Here is a 25,638-nt window from a genome sequence, read left to right on the forward strand (position 1 = left end):
AGAGAAGGAATACTTGCTAGAGATAAATATTTTTCTTTTTTAGATTTTTTTTTTCTTTTTAAATAGTGTATTTATGCATTCTATTTGAAATGTGCTTGTAGGAATAGTTCCCCTTAAAACATACTTTGCTTTGGAAAATGAATAAATATGGAGAAAATAAAAGCTCAAATACTTTCTTTCAAATTGTTTAATTATCAGAGTAAGTCCCTGCATAAGCCTAAAATTACAATTCCCATTGTGATTCCAGAGTTGTTGCCATGCTTATCATGGTAAGACGAAGAGGAAGCTGGTGGTTCTTTCCACATTTCCATGTGGATTTGCATTTTGGTCAGTTTTATTATTGCATGTTCATATTTATGTATGCAACTACGTGCATTTTGAAGAAGGGAAAATATGTAGCTGGCGCTTGAGGTTCATTTGTTTAAAAGATTACCACATTTATTTTGAGTTTTAGACTCTCCTTCCTTTTGTTCTACAGTAGTCTGACATCTAGTCTGACAACAGTACTGTCACACTGACTTCATCTTCTATTACGAATTAATTACCTTCATATCTTCCAAGAAGGAGTAACAGTTGTGGCTTCAGAAGTACCAGAGAACTATTTAGTTATGGCAGTGACATCTTTAGTACTTTTGTTGTTTTATCCTGTAAATATTGCCTACGTGACATAGTGTATGTGCCACTTGCATAGTATAGGCTTTAGTTAATGACTAAACAGAAAATTAAAGTTTGCCAAATTGACTTTGTACCCCATCGCCTTGCTGGGTAAGAATGAGTCTCTTTGCATTCTTGGGATGGGGTATGCAAAGCCATTCTTTGCATAACTTGCACCTTGGCTAATTAATTTTGAGAATTAAGGCAATAGTATTTTGGGTTTTGTTAACCTCAAGTATGAAGAACTGAAGGCAGCAACTGCAGGCCTTGTAAACGGAAAAGTTTACTGTAGTATGTGCCTGCCACTTAGGTAGTTCTTTGCTCAGTATTTTAATAGGAATATCTCTCATCTGTGATTTGAAATTTATTAGTAAGGCCTGGTACAATCCAATGTGTGTGTATTTTCAGCCTAAGATTGCTCAAGTGACATCTCTTTCCTATTGTTGAGCAGTCATTTTTAGAAAGCCAAAATAGGTTGGAGATGAAATAAAGCAGTGTTTTCAAATAACATGTCATAGTAGGTCGAGGGAGGTGATTGTCCCGCTCTACTCTGCGCTGGTGCGGCCTCACCTCGAGTACTGTGTGCAGTTCTGGGCACCACAGTATAAAAAGGACATGAAACTGTTGGAGAGTGTCCAGAGGAGGGCTACGAAGATGGTGAAAGGCCTGGAGGGGAAGACGTACGAGGAACGGCTGAGGGCACTGGGCCTGTTCAGCCTGGAGAAGAGGAGGCTGAGGGGAGACCTCATCGCAGTCTACAACTTCCTCGTAAGGGGGTGTCGAGAGGCAGGAGACCTTTTCTCCATTAACACCAGCGACAGGACCCGCGGGAACGGGGTTAAGCTGAGGCAGGGGAAGTTTAGGCTTGACATCAGGAGGGGGTTCTTCACAGAGAGGGTGGTTGCACACTGGAACAGGCTCCCCAGGGAAGTGGTCACTGCACCGAGCCTGTCTGAATTTAAGAAGAGATTGGACTGTGCACTTAGTCACATGGTCTGAACTTTTGGGTAGACCTGTGCGGTGTCAAGAGTTGGACTTGATGATCCTTAAGGGTCCCTTCCAACTCAGAATATTCTATGATTCTATGATTCTATGTCTTAAAAATACAATTAAGTTTTTGTTTGGTAAATAGCAAGGTATTGCTGTAACTGATAACACTTGAGTTATATACTTATGTTTAAGACTCTTATTGTCAGGGTTTCTAAAGTCTGTTTGAAAAAGGGAGTTGAGCGAGGGCTAACTTGCCACGGATCAGCTTGCTGAGCTGACTTGATGCGTGGCTGCCTGGTGGTTAGATCTGGTGACAGACATAGGGGGGAGTCCATGGTCAGGCAGTTGTGGGAGGCAGGTTGGGACCTTTTTCTTCGGAGTAACAGCCATGCTCAGTTTAATATTCTGAGAAATCGTACCCCGAAGTAGTCACTACAGTTTTTGGACAATAAGGTTGTCGCATTACTAATCGATCTCTGCTACCTCAAGAAGTATTCTTTTTCTCATTCCTGGTAAGGCACAGTAGGGACTCACTGTCTATACATCTTCTCAGCTCTTTTGGAGGCAAACTGGAAATCAAAAAAGGATTTGGGGATCTGCTCTTCCATGTAGTGAGCAGGAGTCAGTGGGTGAAAAGCCTATACCCCTAGTAATTGTCTATAGCCCTGCATTCCTAATAATGGGGAACATGCTGTAATAGCCCTAGTATTTTTCATCTGTTCCAGCATTTTTGTTGATTTTTTTTTTCCTGCTGCATGTCAAGATGTGTGCTTTTTCTTCTTCCTTGTACCAGATAATGCCTGCAAGTGCTTTCTGAGACATAGCAACAGAAGCTTGTGGGTGTCAATGTAAGGGGGAGTTGAAGAAGAGGATGTGCTGAGTTCTTGCTCAGAAATAGGATAGCGGAGAAAGAAAAAGAAGAGTACCCGCAGTATTTATTCAGGGACAGTATAAGTGTATCTTTGAAAAAACAATTTTTAGTAATTTTACAGCTTGGAAAAGAAAGAAGGTATTGTGTCTAAACATATTAGCAAGAATGAATACAAGATTTGCATTCATTCCCTTTTACACTTGAAATTTTATATAACTGTAGAGTATGTAGTCTTTTAATAAGATAGCTTTTCACGTGATTATCTCTTATAAAGGGTATGTGAAAATAAAGTCTTGAATCAAGAGTGCTTTGTCTTATGTTTCTTTTTTTCCTGCTGAAACCAGGATTCTTTCAATTAGACCAACAACAGCAGTTAAGCAATATCCAAAATGCTATGGATGTGCTTGATAATATTAAAAGCAGTGAAAAGGAAAAAGCAAGAACAGTTTGAGTAAGCACCTATTAGATCTTGAAGGTGCAGTAGTCCTTCAGGTGACTGGCCTGGGTCTGATACTTGATCCACCAACGCTGTGCTGCTGTAGCAAAGGAGAATGCCTTGGATGGGTTTGTGCAACCATGAGTCTTCAGGGACAGTGCTTCCTGTAAAGGTGTGGTGGTTTCATATGGGTAGGTAGACAAGCTCTACCACTCTGCTCACTCACTCCCCCCCCCAAAAAAAACAAAAACAACAGGTTGAGAAAATAGGATGAAAAGAACAGCTTCTGGGTTGAGAAGGACAGGGAGATTGTTCACCAATTACTATTATGGGCAAAGCAGGCTCAGCATAGGGAGATTTATGTAATTTATTGCCTGTCAGTGGCAGACTTGAGCAGTGAGAAACTCAAAAGCACCTTCCCTCCCATCCACCCTATTCTACCTCCTTCCCCAGAGTGATGCAGGGGAATGGGGAATGACTGCTGCAGTCAGTCCTGGACACTTTGTCTCTGCCGCTCCTCCATGGTCTCTCTCTGCCCCTGCTCCCTGTGGGGGTCCTTCCCAGGGGATGCCATCCTTCCCGAACTGGTCCTGTGGGAGCTGCCCACAGGCAGCAGCTCTTCAAGAACTGCTCCCACACGGCTCCGTGCCACAGGGTCCATCCCCCAGGAGCAAGCTGCCCCAGCACGGGTCCCCCACGGGTGGGCAGCAGCTCCCCCCAGCCCCCCTGCTCCTGAGTGGGCTCCTCTCCATGGGCTGCAGCTCCGGCCCGGGGCCTGCTCCTGCGGGGGCTCTCCATGGGCCACAGCCTCCTCCAGGCCACAGCCACCTGCTCCACCAGGGGCTCCTCCACAGGCTGCAGCGTGGAGATCTGCTCCATGTGGGACCCATGGGCTGCAGGGGGACACCAGGGGCCTCTCCCTGCACAGGCTGCAGGAGAACTGCTGCTGCCTGCCTGGAGCACCCCCTGCCCTCCTGCTGCACTGACCTGGGGGCTGCACAGCTGCTTCTCTCACATTTTTTTTTCTCTCACATTTTTCTCACTCCTCTCTCCCAGCTGCTGTTGCACAGCAGGTTTTTCCCTTCTTGAATTATGTTCTCTCAGAGGTGCTGCCCATGTCCCTCAGCTCTGGTCAGCAGTGGGATGGAGCTAGCTGGAGCTGGCTCTTTGCTAATGTGGGGCAGCTGCTGGGCTCTGCTCACAGAGGTCACCTCTGCAGCTTCCCTCTACCAAAACCTTGCCACATAAACCTAATACAAAAGGTACTGGACTTCAGTAATTTCTTCCTACAAGGCATTCTAGCCCAATCATGAAATTGTTGAATCCACCATTCAAAATTATCTGTACTCATCTTATCTACTGACATCTAAATAAATAGCAATGCTACAGTAGAGAACAGCATTTGTAGGTTCTTTTCTTAAGTGAAAGAAGACTTACTTGCCCTTTACTTAAAAGCAATGATCCATTAGTAGCTATTGTGTATGTTGGACAGTCCTCTTCTGGTTGTTTTTGATTTATGTGTGCTGCTTTCGTATACCTAGAATTTGAACGGTCAAATGAGAAGTTCAGACTAAAGCCAAGCCACTTGCTTTCTCATGAGACTTAAGTCTGGACAACTGGTTCCTTGAACTTTGAGTAGTCAAGGATTTCTTCACTTGCCAGGAATGGGCATGTTCTTTTGTGTGGAAAAAAAATATTACTTACCAGATTCTTCTGCTACCTCTTGCTGACCTTGCCTTGATACTTGAGGATTAGTCTACAGCCTTCCTGCAGGAGATGAGCAATTCAAAAACTAGGTAATATATACTGAAGACATTTCAACCCAAATGGGTGGAGAGGTGAAGGATAATAACGGTATTTCATTCAGGAAAGCATCCAGTGGATTGGGAGTGTTACTGTTTGAGTATGCTAATGCTTTTCAGGCCCTGTGCTCTCTCGTAGTGACCTTGCTTTGATACTTCAGGTCTGAAGTTGCACTTATCACAGTAATTGATTGTTCACTGGTAGCCGAAATGATTAATGTCACATTTGTCTGTGCATGTTGCAGAAAGAGACTCAGGAAAGTGACTTATGGTGCTGTATGTGATTGATACCTGCTGTGGCATCCTTGTCAGCACTTGTTCTTGCGGGTGCTGGATCCTCCTTTGCCCTTTGTGTCAGTCAGGTATCCGCTGGTATATTCCCTTCCTGCACCTCCCACGTAGTGTTTTGCCTTGCCAGTTAGTTCTGAGCTTTGAGCACAAATCACAGGTTGAAATTGTTGGCTTCTTTATTGAGCGGCTGTTCCAACTGGTATAATCCCCCTCCAGTATCACCCGTCTGTACACAAAGCCCGTGGTGCCTTCAGGAAAAGGTGTGGGCTTAAGCGAGTCAGGGGAAGTGCTTAGTATTTAAAAGAATTTCTGCTTTATTTTCAGGTTATCTGTAATATTTTGTAAGAGCCAATAAAGTTAATGCTCTTAAACAGAATATGACAAGCAGGTATCAAAGCTTGAAGGAACTATTGCTATACTCTCTAAAGTTCTTACTGTTAGTCAGCAAGATAATCTGGCTGGGATGGTGATGACCAAGTTAGATCTACACCAAGAAAAAGAAATAAAGGGAGTATGTGAAATCTTTACGTGGAGTGGAGCAGTGCTTCATTGAATAATTATGCAAATCTCAGCAACATACAGTACAACGCAAATATCTTCAGCTGTTTGGAAATCAGAAATTTAGCTTAAATAGTGAGATTCTCAAGTGTATGCATAAACCAGCCTTCTGATTTGGGACTTTTGGAGTGTATATTTTAAAACAGTTTTTCTTATAATAATAGGATTGAATCACTCGTCAATTCTATCAAAGGAGAGAGCATATAAGCAAAAAGAAATTGGATAAGCATTTTTAAAGATTGCTTTTGCCTTTGTTTCTGTTTATATGTCAGCTGAATCATGTAATAATTTCTGTAGTTGTATCTTAAAAAGATGCAAAATATTGAAATAATTATGGATGAAACATATTTGGCAGCTGAGCTTTATATTCAGATTTTAGAATAGTACACACAAAAAGTTATATAACCTTAATTTCATGTGCTGTTTAGTGAATGGCTAAGTAGAAGAACCAGCTGAAGCTGCTCACAAAGAATTCAGAATGATGTGCTTCTCATTGAGAGATGCTTTTTAGTTTCAGATTTGACTTGCTCATTGGTACGCTTTGAATGCTAGACTATTTAGCGTGTTGTTTTAGCAGTTGTTTAGCTGATATTTTCTGGATCATGTCATCAGTTTTGGCACTAGGTTGCTAGGGCGAAGACTTACTGTAGCTGGGCCATTTCAAAGCTTCAATGTTCAGGCTGTTGTTACACTTTTGAGATGAAGTGGGTTACTTGAATGGAGTAGTGTTTAAGTTCTCATGTTCCTAGAATGCGTTAAATGGAAAGATGTAATTGTGGTGTAAAAAAATTAACATTGCAGTCTTGTTTCCCTATTATGAAGTCAGCATTTTTCTAAGCTTCAATGAACTTTTGAGAGAGAGAAGTCTGTCAGGAGTCAGATTCTACCAGCAAGTAGGGATTTGTGTTTTGTGAACTCTGTGCAAAGGCATGGCTTCTCCAATTAATCTCTAGTTATTTGATCTACCGATAGATTGACTTCCTTTTGGCTTTAAAATACAGTTATTGAGATAATAGAATAGATATTTTCTCATGACTGTTATAAAGATCTTCAACTTTAATCCCACTTTGACTGGTTTATCTGGGAAAAAATTTTACAAGGAAAACATTACTACAAATGTGATTTTTGAAATCACAGAAACACTCCTATTGGGGTAGGAGTTTGTTATATACTTTTTGCAGAAATAAATGAAAAAAAAATCCATGTTATCTTATAGAAATTGGCAACACGTAGGTTTCAGATTTTTTTTTCTTTAAATTATAGCTTTTATAAAGAGAATTGATAGAATGATTTTGTGTACACTGTTTACTGTAATCAGGATCAAAGCCTTGGGAGAGGGGGTAGAGGGCAGTGATGTGTATTATGGGGTAATTTTTAAAGGAGCTTAATTCTTGTTTTCTTTTCCTTTGTTTGTTTGTTTGTTTGTTTTTTTTAATGGCATTCTCAGTTCAGAGGTAAACAAACTGTTACTCAAAATTTATGTGGCAGCCTAGTAGTTGAGATAATTTGGTATCTCGTGATTTTGTAGACTAAGCATATTCTGGTAAAGACGTAAGATGTAATTATTTTTTGGCTTGAAAGATAAATCTTGTATGTATTCTCATTAACATTTTAAAAATACTATTGCAGCTGTGTTGGGGTAGAGGAGCATCATGCTGTTGACATTGATCTGTACCATTGTCCCAACTGTGCAATTCTCCATGGACCTTCTCTAAGTAAGTATGGGTTATTCAGATATATATTATTCACATATATTTATTTTATATTTTTAATGTCTCTTTTCTTGAAGTGCTGTTGAAAAAGACTGTTTAGAGAGATGTTCAAGATGACTTTGATTATTTAGGAGGTACTGGTTCTGTGTGACAAACTTTGAACTGATAAAAAAACAACAACAATCTCAATAACAAAACCTACAAGCTGTCTTTTTTTGAGAGAGGTTCCTTGATCTGAAGATGAAGATAGAATAAAATATAAACCACAGCTGTATATTAGAGAAATCAAAGTGTGCAGAGCTAGAAGAAAACAATCTGTACTTGACAGAGAGAGAGAGAGAGACCAAAAGTTAGGGAATCATTAAAAAAAAAAAAAAGTCAAGTACAGGTAGTGATGCTTTCTCCTACTGTACATATTACATGCTACTTCAAAAAAAGAAAAAAAAAGTTCCAAAAGACTGCTCACTATTTTGTATTTTAATCATGAAAATCCTCGTACCTAGGAAAGCAACCTTGAGAAAATAAAAAAGGTGGCTTTCTTACCTTTCTTGATGATTAAGGAGTATGTGTCACAACAATCCGGTGAAATTTGAGAACTGGAGCTTGCTGTCTTACTTTTCTTCTATGTCCTTGAGACTTACCCTGCTCTGAATTCCAGGTATCCGATTAGTAAATGTGTTCCCACCAAATTCCGCAAGGAATTTTGTGAGCTACTAGAAGAGACTATGAAGCAGTGGCAAGAGAGACAGACCTCTTTGGTTCTATCAGTAGATACATTCACTATAGAGATCTGAAGTGGAAAGATAACATTTCACTTCTGAAGAAAATGTTTTTTGTCTTTCTGTAACTACTGCAAGGGCACTGCTCTATCTAATTCCCTAGATTTTTCAGCATGACTTCTGTTCTCAAAAGAAAGTAATGTAAAAATGAATTTCACCTGTCCAGCAATGAATTAAGTTTCTATGTTCAAACCTGAGAAACTATATGCACTGTGTTTCTTACGCACTAACACGAAAAATGTCCGTATGTGCTTAGTGTCCAAGCACTATGTTGTCATTTGTGTTTTTTCATATATATTTTTTTCTTTGCTTGAAGACCACCTAATGGTTTACAGCCACCTCAGGATCTAGAATCATTACAAAGCTGAATTCACTTTACCATTTAGAAGCTATAATTTTGAAACCACTGCACCTTCACTGGTAGTTCTGTGGACTATGAATGAAGTGATTAATTTCACTTATTTATGCAATTAATATATGTTGTATAATATGTATTTTGTGTGTAGGTTATATTTAATACCTTCAATATTAGCTACCTTCAGGTTAGGGCCTGAAAAGTAAGATAAATGTACTTGCTTGTAGTTCTTACTGTTCTGGTGAACTCTTTCAGCTAAAACACTGTATGTGTCTCTTGTAAATAAGAGTACGAATATCAGCCATTTCTTTTCCCACCTTTCTGCCTATTTTTTTTTTCCCTGTGGAATAGAGAAGCTGGGAGAAAGAGTGGAAGGGGGTACATATCAGGCTTTGCAAAAACTAAAAAAAAAATAGAGAGTTTGGAACTTTTTTCTTTTGTTGATTTGACAGAGCTAGTGTGCTTCATCATCCTGTTGATTCCTGTGAATATATTTTTTTTTTTTTTTTAATGCAAAGGCTTCTAATGCCAGCTGTGTTTCACCTGCAGCAATTTGAGTCATTTCTGTGTTGGAAGTCTTTTAAAAGACAAGAATCTGTAGTAAAAATTATCCGTACTACATCATATTGCCTGAAGTGGGTACATCTAGATTTATTAGAAGCTTCAGGCTTATCAACCCAAGCAGAGGTGATATGTTGAAATATATCTTAATTTGTAATTTTATTAATTGTACTCAGCTAAGTTGTCAGAATCAAATCTAGGATGGTTTGTGGTTTGGACTTCAGCATGTTTTAATGTTGAGAGAGACGGATAATGTTTCTTGACTCCAAATGTTGCAACAATGCTTCACAGTGCTTGAGGTGTATGCAATTATATGTAGAAGTAAAGACATCTTTTATTTACTGCTTCATAGTCTAAAACCCCTTTGTCTAAAGGAGTTGTGGAAGAGACCAGAATTCAACTGTGTTCAATTTAAGAGGACAAGCATATCTGTAATTTAGGCACATATATAATCCCACCTAATAAAATGACACCGTGAAAAAAACAACCAACCAACCAAAAAAACCTGCAAGAATATACGAGAAACATACACTCATCCAAGTGGATTTAGATTCACTATCGTACAAAATTAATTATGTAGGAGCTCCAGTAATTAAAAGAAATCTACTATATAGTTAGATGTAAAAATCAAATTAACTAATACAGAAGTATTGATCAATTTCTTTTTGTATTTCAACCAAAAAAAAACCCAACCAACCAAACAAAAAAACATCCTGATTTGATTATCTGTCATTTTTCAATGGGAGACCAACACACCAAATTTTATGTGAATGTCTAGTTTTTAATTTTCCTTGGCCCTTTAAGTATAATGAGATGTTAAAAACGCAATTTAGTTGCTTTTGGATTCTCAGGTTCCCCAAATTGTAATAGAACAGTAACTTATTCTTTGTTCTTTACTATTATTTTGTGATGGAGAATACCAGTTTAGAGCAACTCAGAATTTCATTGTTTTGGGGCACAATGCTTGCATTATATGCATTGTGCTTGCATAGTAAAGGTTGTACCTGCCAAAACACCTTATACCCCAAATTGTTATGGTAAGATAAGCAGTGGATAAAATCAGGGTTGTCTTGTTTCATATGGAGAGATAGCACAATGGGATTAGGTTCTGTTAATTCTGTACTAATGCATAAAACAAAGTCTATAGGATCTTGAAGAGGTTGGATTCTTCTGTTTATTAAAAATAAAACCCGGATATTTAGGAAATCAAAATTTGAGTTTTGTTGATTTACTCTTTAGGTTTGAACGATCTTCATGTTGTTGCTGTTTATTTATGTTGCACTCAGTATGGGATTTTGAGTCTTTGTGTATAATGCGCACTGATGTTGTAGATGGGAGGAGCTCTAGAAGTCCAAATGGTCATTGTCAGCTCTTCTGAAGATTTCATTTGTTGCAATAGGTAGGGTGTCACCTGCGTAACCAATAAGGTTTGTTAATCTCAGCTATGTGTCTGAAGCATGTCTGGCTCACTGATAGAATGACTGCTAACCTTTGGCATCTGATTTAACTAACTCAAAGTTTAATCCTTCTGAAACTTTTAGTGAAAAAGAGGAGGAACTGGCACAGACATGACTACACAGAGTTGGATGATGGCTCCAAACCGGTGCAGGCTGGAACGCGGACCTTCGTTAAACAGCTGCGGGCTCGTTCCTTTCCAAGGTACAGAAGCTCACTTAAACATTTCAGTGAAAAAAAAAAATAGAGAAACTTAGTGGGCTGAGTATGTCTTCGAGAAGGTGAATAACATTTCCCTGCTTCAGAAAATTAAGGCCTAGGATTATTACTTCCTCCTCCTATCCCACCCTCCCCATCTGAAACACTGAGTCCCTTTTTCAGGTGGATAAATTCGACCTTTCATGCAGTAGCTTCCCCTGTTCAGTTTTGCACTGGGCTATGTTGTCAGTCAGGGCTGCTACAGGGTGATGGCTGTTGAGTTTGCTTTTCTTTTGGTTTTGTTTCTCTTTCTTTGAGAATAAAATAGAATAATTCAATTGGAAGGAACCTTCAAAGCTCATCTAGCCCAACTGTCTGAGCTTCAGGGCTAACCAAAAGTTAAAACATGTTATTGTGGGCATTGTCCAAATGCCTCTTGAACGCTGACAGGCCTGGGGCATCAACCACCGGGCTAGGAAGCATATTCCAGTCTTCGGCTACCCTCACAGTAAAGAAATTTTCCCTCATGTCCCGTCTGAATCTCCTCTTGTGCAGCTCTGTGCCATTCCCTTGCACCTTGTCATCAGTTCTCAGGGAGCAGAGACCGGCACCTCTTGCTCCACTTCCTCTCCTCAGGGATTTGCAGAGAGCCATAAGGTCGCCTCTCAGCTTTTTTTTTTTTTTCCCAACTAGACAACACAAGTGTTCTCAGCCTCTTCTCACAGGACATGTATTCCAGCCCTTTTACCAGCCCTGTTGCCCTCCTCTGGGTGCTTTCAAGTATCGTAACATCCTTTTTATATTGTGGAGTGCAGAACTCTACACAGTGTTCAAGGTGAGGCTGCACCAATGCTGAACGTAGCAGGTGATTCCCTTCTTTGGACCTGCTGGCTATGCTGTGTCTGATGTATCCAAAAATACAGCTTTTCCTTCTGGCTGCCAGGGCACGCTGCTGGCTCATGTTGAGTCTGCTGGCAACCAGCACCCCTAGGTCCATTTCTGCAGGGCTGCTCTCCAGCCATTCTGCTCTAGTCTGTACCTGTGTCTGACATTACTCTGTCCTAGGGGCAGCATCTGGCATTTACCTTTGTTGAACTTCACGTTGTTGATGATTGTCCAGTGCTCCAGTCTATCTAGATGCCTCTGTAAGGCAGTGTGGGTGCAGCAGCAAGAGTGGTTGACGTTTACTTTTCTTTTTATGTGCCTGAACTGTCAGAATACTGTCTATTCCTCTAGTCCAGGAAAGGAGAGATTGGGTAATTACTCCTCAATTTCATTCCAGATAACAAAGCACATTTACATGTGCTCTAGCCTACCCATTCTCTCATGCTTTAGAGGAAAGTGGAGAAAATTGTTTGTAACAGAAATCATCTCAATCAGTCTATGGCTGTCTTTTTCACTGTAGACGTATGGGTTTTAACTCTTTATGGCTCTCTATACTAACTCTGTATTAACTCTCTGTATGGCTTTTAACTCTTTAAAGGACTCTCTGTTGTTGTTGTTAACATTAACATTATTGTTGTATTTTTTATTTTTTTGGGGAGAATTCCTTTTTCTCATCCTCTTAAATGACTGTGTTCAATCGCATAGAAGGACTGTGACTTCCCAGGTTATGCTTGACAATAACTGATTCCTTACTGGTTTATATTGTTGTCCTTGTCTTTCAGTTTAATGTTTAGTTTGATGGTAATACTGGGTCCAATTCTTTTGGATTCAAATGCAGCCATTCCAACCTGTCCTCCCCCAAACTGTGACATGATTATTTTTTTTTTAGTAGTGCTTGGATGCTCTTCTGCTAATATTCCATTATTTCTTTCTGTTAGTGCTGATGAAGTAATTTTGAAAATGCATGGAAGCCAGCTGACACAAAGATACTTGGAGAAGCATGGGTTTGATGTTCCCATAATGGTTGCAAAATTAGATGGTCTGGGGCTCAGACTTCCTCCGCCAACTTTCTCTGTCTTAGATGTGGAACGCTATGTAGGTAAGGGTCACTGTGGAATATGTGCAAATGATCCTGTTTTTAAAGTAAAATAAATATTTGCATGATTATAAGAGCTTCTAGAATGCTAAATATATACTATAAATTGAATGCTTCTAACCAGAGGGTTGGCAAAGAGTACAATTAAGGCTACTGATTTGAATTTTGTTTGTGGTAGGTTTGTGACAGGAGTACACCATTACTTCTCAACTTTCAGAAGTGTTAATTTTGGTGCAAGCTAAACAGAGCATGTTTTTGTTCTGCTACAAGATTGTTCAGTTTTTGAGAATTGAATGAATCACTGTTAGGGTCGATGAAGATTAATCAGTGGTCAGACTACTGCAAAACTTAATGTTTTGGGCTCAGTGAATTGGTGTTTCCATACTAAATCAATCTTTTGGAAATTTGTTCATTTCATTAGTATGCCTATATTTTGACCTGCCAGGTTCTTCAGTTCAGGAACAAAATTGGAATGCTGCAGATTTACTTTTCTGGTTTTGAAATTAAAAATAAGAAAACTGAAATAAAATTGTTCTAGGTAGGATTTGTCAAGATGCTATTAACTTGGAATTTTCAAGTAAATATAGTGTGCATCTAGATGCACTCATTTCTTCATTCCAGAATGAATTGTCAAATTTGATTCGTGTATAACTAAATAGACATAATTCAGTTACGGTTATAATTTTGTCATTACTCCTTTCTCTTGGCTAAAGGTTGCTTCTTGCTTGCCTATTTCTACAGATTTCACTTGAAAATATGTCTAATGTAAACAAATTCTTGTTGTATTTAGAAATTAAGCTTGCCTTATGGCTTAATTCAATTAAATCAGACTGTGCTTAGAAGATAAGCTGGGGGGGAAGAGTGTAAAATGTTTACAACAGAGTACCTGCATGGTTTCCAATATAAAAAGCTATCCGCTAATTATGGCAGAAGTTTAGTGCAGTTGAAGGAAGATCTATTATTTGTAAAGAATTCTCAATGGTCCTTGTGTTATAGATTCAAGAACTGTGGTTACGATTAAAAGGAAGAGTGAGGAAGAGATCTGCCTTGATAACATTCTCCACACTAGTCTTTCCAGTGACAGCCACAAAACCAATTTCTTTCCTTTTTTTATTTAAAAAAAAAAAAGTAAAAAAAAGTTGCAGTGATTCTGTATTGCTCCTTTTTTTTTTTTTTGGTTAACCGCAAGAAAGAGTAGTTATCTTTAGACTTTTTTCAGTTCTGTCCTTTGCTGACTGTAACAATTAAAGCTAGACACATTAAAGCTGGTTTATACCAATCTGTCCTTGTTCTATGAGAATGCTAACGATAGTGGAGTATTTGTACAGAAATATATTGATAAAAGCTGCATCTAGAACAGCTGTTTTTATCTGTGGTAGGATTAAGAAAGTCATCTTGTCTTTCACAGGTGGTGACAAAGTGATAGATGTAATAGATGTAGCAAGACAAGCAGACAGCAAAATGAAGCTCCATAATTATATTAAATATTTCACAAATCCTGACCGACCAAAAGTATTGAACGTGATCAGCCTGGAGTTCTCGGACACAAAGTGAGTATTGACTTCAGTTCCTTGAATGTAGGAAGTGGTTTTCACTAAGGTGAACACTGTGTGTAGGAATATAATGTCTCTAGTGTTAAAGATAAGAGGCTTCATATTTTATGTAGACAGCTACTGTGATGTAATATGGGTATAAAACATTTTTACTAATTCATAAGTAATAACTCTGTAGGAAGCAAACATTTAATGTTGTCATTTAAAAAGAGGGGCACTTACTCTTGATCTTATTTATGTATATATATTTTTTTTTTCTTTAAAGGATGTCTGAATTAGTGGAAGTACCAGATATTGCCAGAAAGCTTTCATGGGTGGAAAATTATTGGCCAGATGATTCTGTCTTCCCTAAGCCTTTTGTTCAGAAGTATTGCTTGATGGGTGTCCAGGACAGCTATACTGATTTTCATATCGATTTCGGAGGAACTTCAGTTTGGTACCATGTTCTCTGGGTATGAAGGCTTCTCGATTTATAACTGTATGAAACACAATTTACTCAGTGTGCAGCTTTCTTCTATGGCATTATTGCCTGTTAAGAATGATTTTTCTTAGCAGGCAAAGGAGGAGCTGGAAAGTGAGAGTGAAGTTGATGTCTTGTTTTCATGCTTTTAATTTATCATGCTGTTGGTGATTTCTAGACTATAATTGTTTGGTTGACTATTTTAATAGACCGGTAGATGGTATAGTGAGGTTTTAGTATTAAAAAATAAATGAAAATGAATGACATTGTTGGGTGTTTTTCACATCACAAAATGCATGCCCGTTCTTCTCCCCTCCCGCCCCCCCCAGTTGGTTACTGTACTATTAATTAAGTTTTTGGACAATTGCAGCTGTGACACTGGTCAATCAGTTGCTTTTGTTGCAAATAACTCAGAGGTAGTACTGTGCCTCCAAAAGGACATATATTTATTTATTTGATGTTTTTATTTAATAGGGTGAGAAGATCTTCTATTTGATCAAGCCCACTGATGAAAATTTGGCTCTCTATGAGTCTTGGAGCTCATCTGTCACCCAAAGTGAAGTATATTTTGGGGACAAGGTTGACAAATGTTACAAATGTGTTGTAAAGCAAGGACACACTTTATTTGTTCCAACAGGTAAGATTTTACAATTATTACTAGGACATAGCATATTTAATTACCATTATTAAGGGTATCTTAAATGACACGTTACATTATCAATAATTGGTTTATTCTGAATTTCTGAATGAATGAAGAAAGGAGTTGGAGTATGGAATAAGACCCAAACAATGATGCCAGCTTTTGAGACAAATGTTAAAAAAAAAAAAGAAAAATTCTGTAAGGCTGATTAAAGGCTTCAAAAAAATCTTATCTCTACTGAAATGCATTTTTGCTGTTCCTGCTTGGTAGGATGGATATCCTGATGGTAGTGAATGTCATAACTATTTTGTAATCTCTGTAATATGTTTGGAGTAGAGTTGTGATTTAAAATTAATGTTGCATATAGAAGAATACCACCTACTGGGAGGCTCTTGAGAGTTATTTAAATATTGTTAAAGATATTGTTCTTAAATAACAGTCATATTGTTCTGTTCAAGATATACTATGTGGCTTTACTGTTGTTTTAGTCAGTGTCTGGGGGAACATGTAGGGTAGGATTGAAATACACATCCTCCATGAAGAGTCAGAGGTATTCGTCTACTGTGATGAGTGAAAAATTAAAACCATACTGACAAATGCAAAATGCAATTGGAAATACGAGGCACTCTACATTTCATTGCACTTTTTAAACAACAGAAATAAAACAAAGCAATTTATAATATTAATTTAAAACAAACAACAATTTAATTTGTTTAAAACAAACAACAACAACAAACACAAACACCAATCCTTAGATTGCTTCTGCTATTGTCCCCTTCAGTCTTTTATATTCCATTCTGTAATTTCATTTGAAGGCAACATAGTAGCTATGTTGGTTATTCAGCATAGCTACTAGTTTCAGGTCTTTTGGTATGTGGTACCACAGCAACTAGAACTGGTTGGTTTTAGCTGAATGAGGGCATGGCATAGTTGCTTGTGATTTGGGCTGATCTTGCATCAAGTTGAGGAGCTTTCTTTGTTTGTACATGTTGCCTTTGCTCAGTTAAACCATGGGCTAATCTCCAAATGTGTGGCCAGCTGGTCTGTTGTTGAATACAGAAAGTTCTGTATGCAGGTAAAATCAGAAAAAGCCTTGGAAAAGGGAACTCTGTATTAGTTTATTACTGTTAAAACTGCACAGTGTAAAATTTAAATGCAACCATTTTTAATTAGGAAGCCGATATGTTCGTTTGTATACTTAATTGAAATTATTGAGTGGTAATCAGATTGATAGTGTAATGTTGGCCATGCTTTGCCATGCTGAATTGTTGAGTTCATGAGGACAATATTTCAAATACGTGACAAATTAGTATAGTCAGAGTACCTAGACGGGGTTTTAAATTGATCATTAGTTTCACTAAAATTAGAATGGCTACACTGGGAATAATTTATAGAACTATTTCTGAATTCCTAGTAGAAAAAACTCAGTATTGCTAAATTACTTTTTTTTTTAAAGTTGCAAATTTTTTTTAAAGGTGCAATTTTTTTCAGTTACTGTAAGAAACATGTAAACATGGAAAGTAATATATTTTATTTTTTACTTTTATTACTCTATTGTTCAGCATGCTTTTTTTTTTTTTTTTTTTTTTTCCCCACAGTAACTTATTATTGCTGATTGGAAAGGAAACTTTGGGTACTTTTCACTTAAAAAATCAGTGGTGTTCTGTCTTTCCCCCTCTTCCACCCCCAGCTCCCACCCAGTCAAAATGTCTTAAAGGCCTTATCTGCTTGTAACTCCTTTAGAAAACTACATTTCCATTAGATTTCTGAAACACTTTCTAAATTACATGTTGTTAAAATCAAGATTATTTTTTCCTAGTGCAGAATACTAATTTGCTTTTTTTAGTTCAACATACAATATTTTAAATGATTTTTAGTGCGTACACACAAGTATTTAAAAACAATCTTTCTTAAAATAATTTATATGTATTTATTAAGTTTCTGAATCTTTCATTTCAGGCTGGATTCATGCTGTGCTCACATCTCAGGATTGTATGGCTTTTGGAGGAAATTTTTTGCACAACCTCAATATTGGCATGCAGCTCAGGTTAGTCTCGACTGTTACTATACCTTTTCCTCAGTAAGTAGGATATTTTTTCTGATAGATACTTTTCTTCATGCTTGTAACCAGGATCAGATGGGTACAGGCTCTCAAAACAGACAGTAGTGGCATTTTCAGTTAGACTAAGCCCAACATACTCTTGTTTCACTTCTGCAAAGCTTGTTTTAAAAGTAAAATGAAGGATATGCACGAATTTAATTAAAAAAACAAATAAACAACAAAAAACAAAAACACCACCACAACAAAAATCCCTCTCCCCACCATACTTTGGTGATTAGTATAAGCAAGTAAACCAAAGCTGAGCAAGCCCAGGTGTGCAACACTGAGTTGAAATGAGCATCCTCAAGTCAGCATTGCTCAAAGGGCAGCTGTGTTTAGTTTTTGTCCAAGATGTGGAGCTGTCTTCTAAACATATTGTTTTTATTTATTACAGTGGAATCCTGATAAAATTCCATCTGTTAAAAGATCACACACTGGGTTTGTATCCTAGTTTTATGAAGTCCAACTTTATTCTTAGAAGTGCAGCAGTCAAACTTGATAAGGTCAGAGCCTGGATGAGACCAGAATTGAATCTTGTCTGTGGTCTTGTTGGGATTTAAATTTGTGGTACTTCTTTTATTTAACATGACCGTGCCTATTTTATTTTATTTTGGACGTTATATCAATTTGAATGATTACATGCTTAAATAATAAATTAGATAAAGTGAATGTTTTTAAATGATATTTCTGTTTGTTCAGGTGTTATGAAATGGAGAAGAGGCTAAAAACCCCAGATCTTTTCAAATTTCCTTTCTTTGAAGCCATCTGTTGGTTTGTGGCCAAAAACTTACTGGAAACATTAAAAGGTAATTTTTGTCCAATTTTGAGAGATATACATATGTCTGCTCTTTTGTTCAGGTGACAGTGGAGAAAATTGTGTTACTGCTATGAGAACAGGTGAAACTTTTTTTTTTTGAAAACCAGATCTGTATTTAAAAAGATTTTGGTAAATACTGCACTGGTACAGTTCTAGATTCAGCAGTTCTTAGTACAAGCTTTCTAGGGTAACTTGCTCTGTGCAGAATTCTTAGAGTAGGCAGTGATGTGTGTAACGAACGTTTTGTAGCATGCTACTGACACCTTTGAATTGTTTATTAGTGCTTTTCATTCAATGCTAATGGTGTATCTGGTCAATGAAGATACTCTGTCCTGATGATCTAGAATATCTGAGATTCTGGCACAGTGTAATTAGGCTATCAGCCAGATAGGATTAATTTTCCATTATCTGACAAGGTCTTCTTAAGGCAGATATGAAAGTTATTTCAGTGTGTTGCTTAAGGTCTTGAATACCCTTTGGTAGCCTTTCTCTCCTTTCAGCAAACAATAGGCTCTAAATGATCCCATTAGTTTATGCCTGTGGACTGCTTCTTGGTGACTTCAAAGTTGAATGTAAAGGTTTTCTTGCACCTTTACAATTTCCTTGGACCTTTTCAGTCAAACTACCTGATGTCTTCTGCCCTTTCTTGTTAAGGGGAAGGCAACCATGAGGATTTTTGTAAGATGTATCGGTTCTTATGAGCAGTGTTAAATCATTTATACTGATGTTTATCAGTAGACATCTCAACAGGCTTTTGTTCTTGACAGTTCACAGTCCTTTCCAAACTTCCTCATCTAGTCCTTTAACCTGTATATCTATACCCCTGTGTAATTGAGGTTGAGAGAATGCCTGACTTCACCTTCTTTTGCGTAAAATATCTTGCCCTCTGCCAGCTCTGCTTAATCTTATTAATAAATACCATATTTCAAAGGAGAGAAATAAACCTTCGGAGAGGATATTGCTGAATTCAGTGTTTGCTTTAAAACAGCACTCACAAAACCTTATTCTAAGGTAAAAACCTTGAAAATGATCTGTTCTTCTTTCAGCAAATGAAGGCGTTGAACAACTCTAGTTTCCTAAATGAGTATTTAGAGTTTCTGGATGAAATTAAAACAACTCAGAAATTTAACCAAACAAACTTAAAGATTTTTTTTTTCTTCCAAGAAAGATTGTTTTCTTCTTGAAAGTTTGCTTTTGTTGGTCTCACACCTGAGTATTTAAAATTTACAAACATGACAGAAGATATAGGAGCTATATTTCTGCTGGAAGATCCGTGGGATAGATCTTTCTAAGTAATCTAGTTAAATACATGTTTCATCTCTACATGTTTCCCTCTTTTATTATGCTCCTCCTTACTTGAGTAGATATACTAGGAGCCTTTTGTGATGTGGTTCTTAAGGGAGGGTCATGAAGCATATTTTCATGTTATTTTTAAGCTGTGGCTTAACAGGTTATTTTGCTGCAGAAAAGTACTAAGATCTATAAACCTATAATGAAAAATCAGAATTGAAGCCTTCATGGCTAGTGTGATGATTATGTTGGGTTTTGGCATCAAGACTTACATAGATCACGTGTTTACCAGTCAGAATCCTTTGTTTTTAAAATAAGGGATGGTACCAGTTCAGCCTGTGAAAGGTAATAGCAACTACCAGCTTGTAATGCATTGAACACATGGTTGTTAGCAGTACTTTGTGAAATTCACATCAGTTAGCAAAATCAGTGCACTGTGTTTTTCTGCTTCTTTTTATGAAAGGATAACAAAGAGTCATAAATCTTTTGATTTTGTCTTTTCATTGGTAAAAAGTATATTCTGGTGCTGTAAGTGTTGTGGCATTCACCTAAACTTTACTCTATAGCTCTAGTGACTTAGAATAATTCTGTGACTTTTTCATCTGTACAATGCTGATTAGTTTTAATTATTCTTATGTAACACAGTCCTTTTTTATTTTTTACTGCAGCTAAAAAAAATAAAAAAGCCCAGTCTGTGGTGCTGCATTGTATTCTCAAAATTTTACTGAGTCAGCTAGTGGGCAGAAAGACTCCTGCTGCAGCTCAAAGGCCCGCCACTCCTTCTCACACCCTTTAAAAAGTAGGAGGCACACTGGAGAGAAGAACAGCTGTTAAGTAGCAGAATTTTCCTTTTTCTGCCACTGGACTAATACATAGCTTTATTAGTGTATTTTTTTAAAGGAATAAAAAGAAAAAAATAGTTCTAGGGCATATTCTTTTCTTACTGACAGCAGGAAATATTTTTCAGGAGCATAGGAAGAGTCTGCACTCTACTCTTAACTTTCTGGAGGATTTGTCTTTTCTCTTCCTTTTTCCCATGAAGGAAAAGGGAAATTTTAAAAGGAATTGTAATCACTTGGGAGCACCAGCTTTCTTAACAGCAACAGTTTTTGTAGCAGAGTGTTGTATTTCTTCTCTTTACCCACTCTTACTTTGGAGCAAAAATGATGTACACTAAGAAGGAGAACTCTGGTATTAAAGTGTGAGCCATTTGCTGTATCTATGGGAATAAGCAGTAGGAATTCCAATTGAGAGATGCATCCCATCCTATGTACCTCTGGTCCACATTGACTAAAATACTTCTGAACAAAACAGATTATTTGTTTCTTCAAATATCATTTTTCTTCTACATTATAGGTCTGTTTTATTCCAATTGAAGTGTAGTATGTTGTAAAATTTCTAAATTGCCCAAGAAGAAGCCAAGAAAAAAAGATGTTATGTAGAATCACTTTAGGTTGTGAGGTTGTGGGTTTTGTTTATTTGTTTGTTTTTGTTACATTATGCATGCAAGTACAGGATGTAGTATTTCACTTGCTTGCACAATTTTTCCTTTTCTTGGGCTGTTTCATAACGACAACTTTGTTGGCTGTGGGTATCATTCTACTGTTTTCACTTAGTGCATTTCTAAATTATTATCTGTATCCTTTTTAGAACTGAGGGAAGATGGTTTCCAGCCCCCAAGCTATTTAGTGCAAGGAGTGAAGGCTTTACTTACTGCTTTAAAATTATGGATGAAAAAAGAGGTAAGTAAGAGAGTAAGGTGATTTTGTTTGCTATTTTAGTGAACTCTGTTTTGATTTAGAAAAAAGTGAAGGTTTGTGTCCTCATATTTAAGATTTTTTTCCATTAGTGAGTACTGAAAGACTCTATGGAGAGTGAAAGTATGTGCTGCTGATCTGGGGAAGAGTCATCATGACAATTTTCTATGACTGATGCTAATGAAGTCTTTTTAAGTTAATGAATAAGCTCTTGTATTGTAGCTGATAGAAACAGAATCATGCTTCACCCCAGTATGGGATAAGAATCCTTGAAGATAAGCCAGTGGGAGTTTTTTCTAATAGGTCTGTTTATACAGTCAATTCATCCTCATCTGAGGCAATGGAAGGTTGGAATGCCCTGATATTTGGATTTTCCATTAATGTCAGTGCTTTGGAGAGCACATGTTAGGTACACCTATATTGCTGAAGAGTCAGTTGAGATCGAGGAGGATATTGACTTTGGTTGTTGAGTACTGTCCCTCCTGAACATTTGTTGGCTTGTAAAATCATTAATACGTTTTCTGTGCTGGCTTTGCTGGTGCTCTGCTCTCTAGGAAGGCTTATTTGTTTTGGCAAAGCACTGGACCAGGCCTTAACTCCATTTGTGTTTTTTTTTTTTTTTTTAAGTGTCTGAGCTAATGAGCCCTTTTGGAACCTGTGCTTCTAGGAAATGCTGTTCAGATGGTCAGTTTGGTTCTGACTGAGCTTATTAATTCTAGTTTGTTGTCCTATTCACACAAAGCTGCATCCAGCATAGTAAGCTTCATGGAACTGATGACGAGGTGTAAATGTAGAGGTGGTTAACACTATGTGTAATCAGCTCAAGTCCAGCCTGTATAGCATTACTGATTACAGAGGGTCAAGGAAAGGTACAACTGTAACACCTCAGAATTGGTTCTCCGGTGTGTCATTCTGGGTCAAGTCCTGCTAGCAAGCAGTATAGCAGTATTTACAGGAGGTTGTGCCTAAGATATTAAACCGTCTGTGAATCCAAGCTATCTCTGCATCCATGGCATAGAAAATAAGCAAGCTGATTAATCTAACTTGATAAACAAGAAACATAACCTATATAAATCCTTATTTTTACTTGAAGTTGGATTGGAATTCCTGTTTTATAGATTGCCGTAGGATAGTATCATTGTGTCTGTGTAGTGTAGTGTCTAGCATTTAATTAAATGGTTTGACTAATACTCTGTCTAGAATATGGTATGTTTCCTACTTTCCTGTGGAAAAGATAAAAAAATAATTGCAGATGCTGCATTCCAGATGCTTGTTAATGAGATCAGTGAGTATTCCCAAACCACTGGCTGAAGACGCTTCAATTGTGAGGCAACTGCGCAGCCTTGGTGATCTATTGAGAACGTGGCCTGCTGTTCACCTACTATCATGTTTTGTAGCTTGCCTTCACCGTTTTTAGCTGCTGCTGCTTCATAAGTGAGCTGATGCTGTCTTCACAGCAGACTGTGTGTGCGTTAGGCTTGTAGCTGTATGCAGCAGAAGACAGGAAGAGCTTTGTACATTGCTATATCATCTGCTCATAGTGAGGATTTCAGACAGATTCTGAGAAAGAAATGAAAAATGAATAGCCTACAAATGGGAAGCCGACTCATGAAGTTTCACATTCCTATCATGGAATATGTCTTCTCAAGACAAGTGGATTATGTTAGTGTATTGCTGTGAGATACTTGTTGAAGCATTTTAAACTCATCTTCAGCAAAGCAGCAGTATCTTCATTTCTGCAACATTTAAAAACTGCCAAGAGTTGCAAGATGCTGAGAACAGAGATGGAGTGCTAGTAAAATTATCTTAGTTTTCTTGTCTTGATTTGAATTGAGCTTGTGCAAGGTTTTTATCGATAGGTGTATGTTCTGATTACTTTAGTGCAGATGATCAGCCTGCAGATTAGTTGATACGCACAGTAAAGATGATGACCTATCCAGTCATTTGAGCTCTTGGATCTTAGCTCTGGCTGCCTTCCAACTTACATAAGCAACAGGTCTCAGTTTCTATTTTTAAGATGCTTGATCCATGTACCAGTAAAATTATTTTGGGCAACTGTTTTTTTTTTTTTTTTTGAATAGCTGTTTTAAGAGGGATCCCCCCCCCCAGGGAAAGGGGAAATAGTTGTGTTTGTATTTTTAGGTACCAGTATGCTTAATTTCAGTGCTAAAGATTTGTGAATTCTTTAAGATAGGTTTCTCAATCAACTGTTTATTTTCAATGTGTAAAAAATGATTTCTTGAAGTTTTTGAATGTATTACAGTTTTTTCCAGTATTTTCTTTACCTGTAACACTTGACATACTTAGTCAATTTTGTTGCTAGTATTAACCCTACTAAAAGAGAATTCTTCAGTCCCAAAATGTTTCCAGAGTCAGCATGCAGAGACAATTTTAAAACAAGTTACATAATAACGATGATAATTTTTTAGACATGGTATCTCTAGGTATTCATATTTCCTGCCCATCTGTTCTTGCTGTCAAACTGTTAGCCTGATATATCAATTTGAATTTGTTGGCATATTTTAGTTGCTTGGATGGACTTTTTTCATAATTACTCTGACCACAGCTTAGTTGAGAAAGCTTTGATGTAAAGAGATACCTTTTATAGTAACAAACAAGTGAGTTTGCCAACGGAATTTAATTTGTTCAAAGAGTTATTACAGATTTTACTTGCAAAATAATGTATTTCTTCTTCAACTATGGTTGATTTAGTAAGGCTTGCCAGTATTTTTAAGCCAGAGAAGCTTTCCAGTCAGTGTTTTATAAAATTGCATCAAGAGTCTCTTCCTCTTGAAGTCCTCATGGACAGGAAGGCTTTTTGGGAGAGTCCTTATGTAGAAAGGACTGAAAGGTCCTAAAATAACCATTAATTTGTTGGAACAATTATACCGTCTGGTGCCAGAGGTGCTGTGTTCCCAAGTGTGACTGTGTAGAGGTGATGCACCGGAGAATGAACAATTGTAAATAATAGCAGCAGATTTAATACTCCCTGTATCATTAATGCCACTGAAATGAGAGTATCAAAGTTATACATCTGGTTGGTTTTAAATGACTGAGAGGAAGCCAGATTCAATGAAATGTACTTAGAGTATCAAATTGCTTCTAGCAATAATTTTGCTGCCGGACCTCATTTTTGAAGTGTGAATATCTGAAAGTGTTTGTGAGACATTTTTGTGTTTAAATAGTCAATTAAGGGGATACCGGAATTCATGACAGTCATTCTGGTCTATGTGCGAGTGTTTTGTCTGTGTAATATTAACTAAAGGTGTCTTGGGGCAAATTTAAACTGTACATACAAAATATTAAACTTGTTTTACTAGATCTAACTGTAGAGTGTTTGGACTTGCTCAGATTAGTAATACATATATAGTAGATCTGTCTGTGCTATGATACCGTTTCAGAGGATTAAAGGGAACATAAACTATTATGGTGTCCCAAGTTGTTTTTATAGGGAATGAGTTTGAATAGCTTTCTCCAACCTACCACATTTTAAATAAGCTAAGGAGGTTGTTTAAAAAGTGAAATGTGAGGCAGATGTCCAAAATCTGCTTGTTGGTTACTCATTGCTATTCCTGATTTACCATTAAGAATAAATTTCATCATAGTGAAATTCTGTTAGCCTTTAGGTTTTTTTGAAGGTCATCATTCTGAGTTTGCTAAGTGTGACTCCATACTGACTATGCTAAAGGGGAAAAAAAAGAAGTTAATTACAGAGAAATAAAATGGTGTAAGTGATTATCAGGATAGCTCTGCATGACCACTTCTTTAGGTTCTTAGAGATTCTAGGAGAAGCTGTGGGATGGCTGACCTTGAGCCTACCTTTATATATCGTGAACGTCAGACACTGAGGGATATCTGCTCCCTTCTAAATTTTGGACTCGAAGCTTCAGTGTGTTTATGTGTCTGTCCTGGCAGTTTGCTGTAATTATAAAAAGAAATCAATCTGGCTTCTTCCCTTCAAACTTTTTTTTTTATTATTATTTTTTTCCTGTAAGTTTCATTTATTTTGTACTACTTCTGCTTTTATCTGGAAGGGAAAAAAAAAAAAAAAGAATTAATTGCCTTTTCTCCATCCTTTGCATACAGCTTGTAACAGAACATGCCTTTGAAATTCCAGACAACATTAGGCCTGGACATCTCATAAAAGAGCTCTCAAAAGTGATTCGTTCTGTAGAGGTAAGAACAGAGGCAACCCTAAAGTCTGCAGGAAAAATCTTTGAATCAGGGCATTCCATAGTAGCTATGCATTCATTTGACCTTATTCACCTCTTTATTTAAAGTAAATATTTATTGATATTTAATATATTTTCCCATAGAAAATGAGAAATTCATTTCATTTTCTAGTTGAAGATCAAGAGGAAAACTGTTGGAAATACA

General features: G+C 37.4%; 1 protein-coding gene across 2 annotated transcripts in view; it reads left to right on the plus strand.

The window, feature by feature from the left end:
• KDM7A (lysine demethylase 7A) overlaps positions 1-25,638 on the plus strand; it is a 61,608-nt gene that overhangs the window by 17,820 nt on the left and 18,150 nt on the right. For both annotated transcript variants that reach the window (XM_068663314.1, XM_068663322.1), the window contains exons 2-11: positions 7,232-7,317; positions 10,551-10,668; positions 12,486-12,646; positions 14,052-14,193; positions 14,462-14,648; positions 15,131-15,293; positions 17,256-17,343; positions 18,097-18,203; positions 21,155-21,246; positions 25,348-25,437. In XM_068663314.1, the coding sequence (XP_068519415.1) occupies positions 7,232-7,317; positions 10,551-10,668; positions 12,486-12,646; positions 14,052-14,193; positions 14,462-14,648; positions 15,131-15,293; positions 17,256-17,343; positions 18,097-18,203; positions 21,155-21,246; positions 25,348-25,437 (1,234 nt within the window). The remainder of the gene's footprint in view (positions 1-7,231; positions 7,318-10,550; positions 10,669-12,485; positions 12,647-14,051; positions 14,194-14,461; positions 14,649-15,130; positions 15,294-17,255; positions 17,344-18,096; positions 18,204-21,154; positions 21,247-25,347; positions 25,438-25,638) is intronic.

Source organism: Anas acuta, chromosome 1 (assembly GCF_963932015.1).
Source record: "Anas acuta chromosome 1, bAnaAcu1.1, whole genome shotgun sequence".
In the NCBI taxonomy this organism is placed as follows: Eukaryota; Metazoa; Chordata; class Aves; order Anseriformes; family Anatidae; genus Anas; species Anas acuta.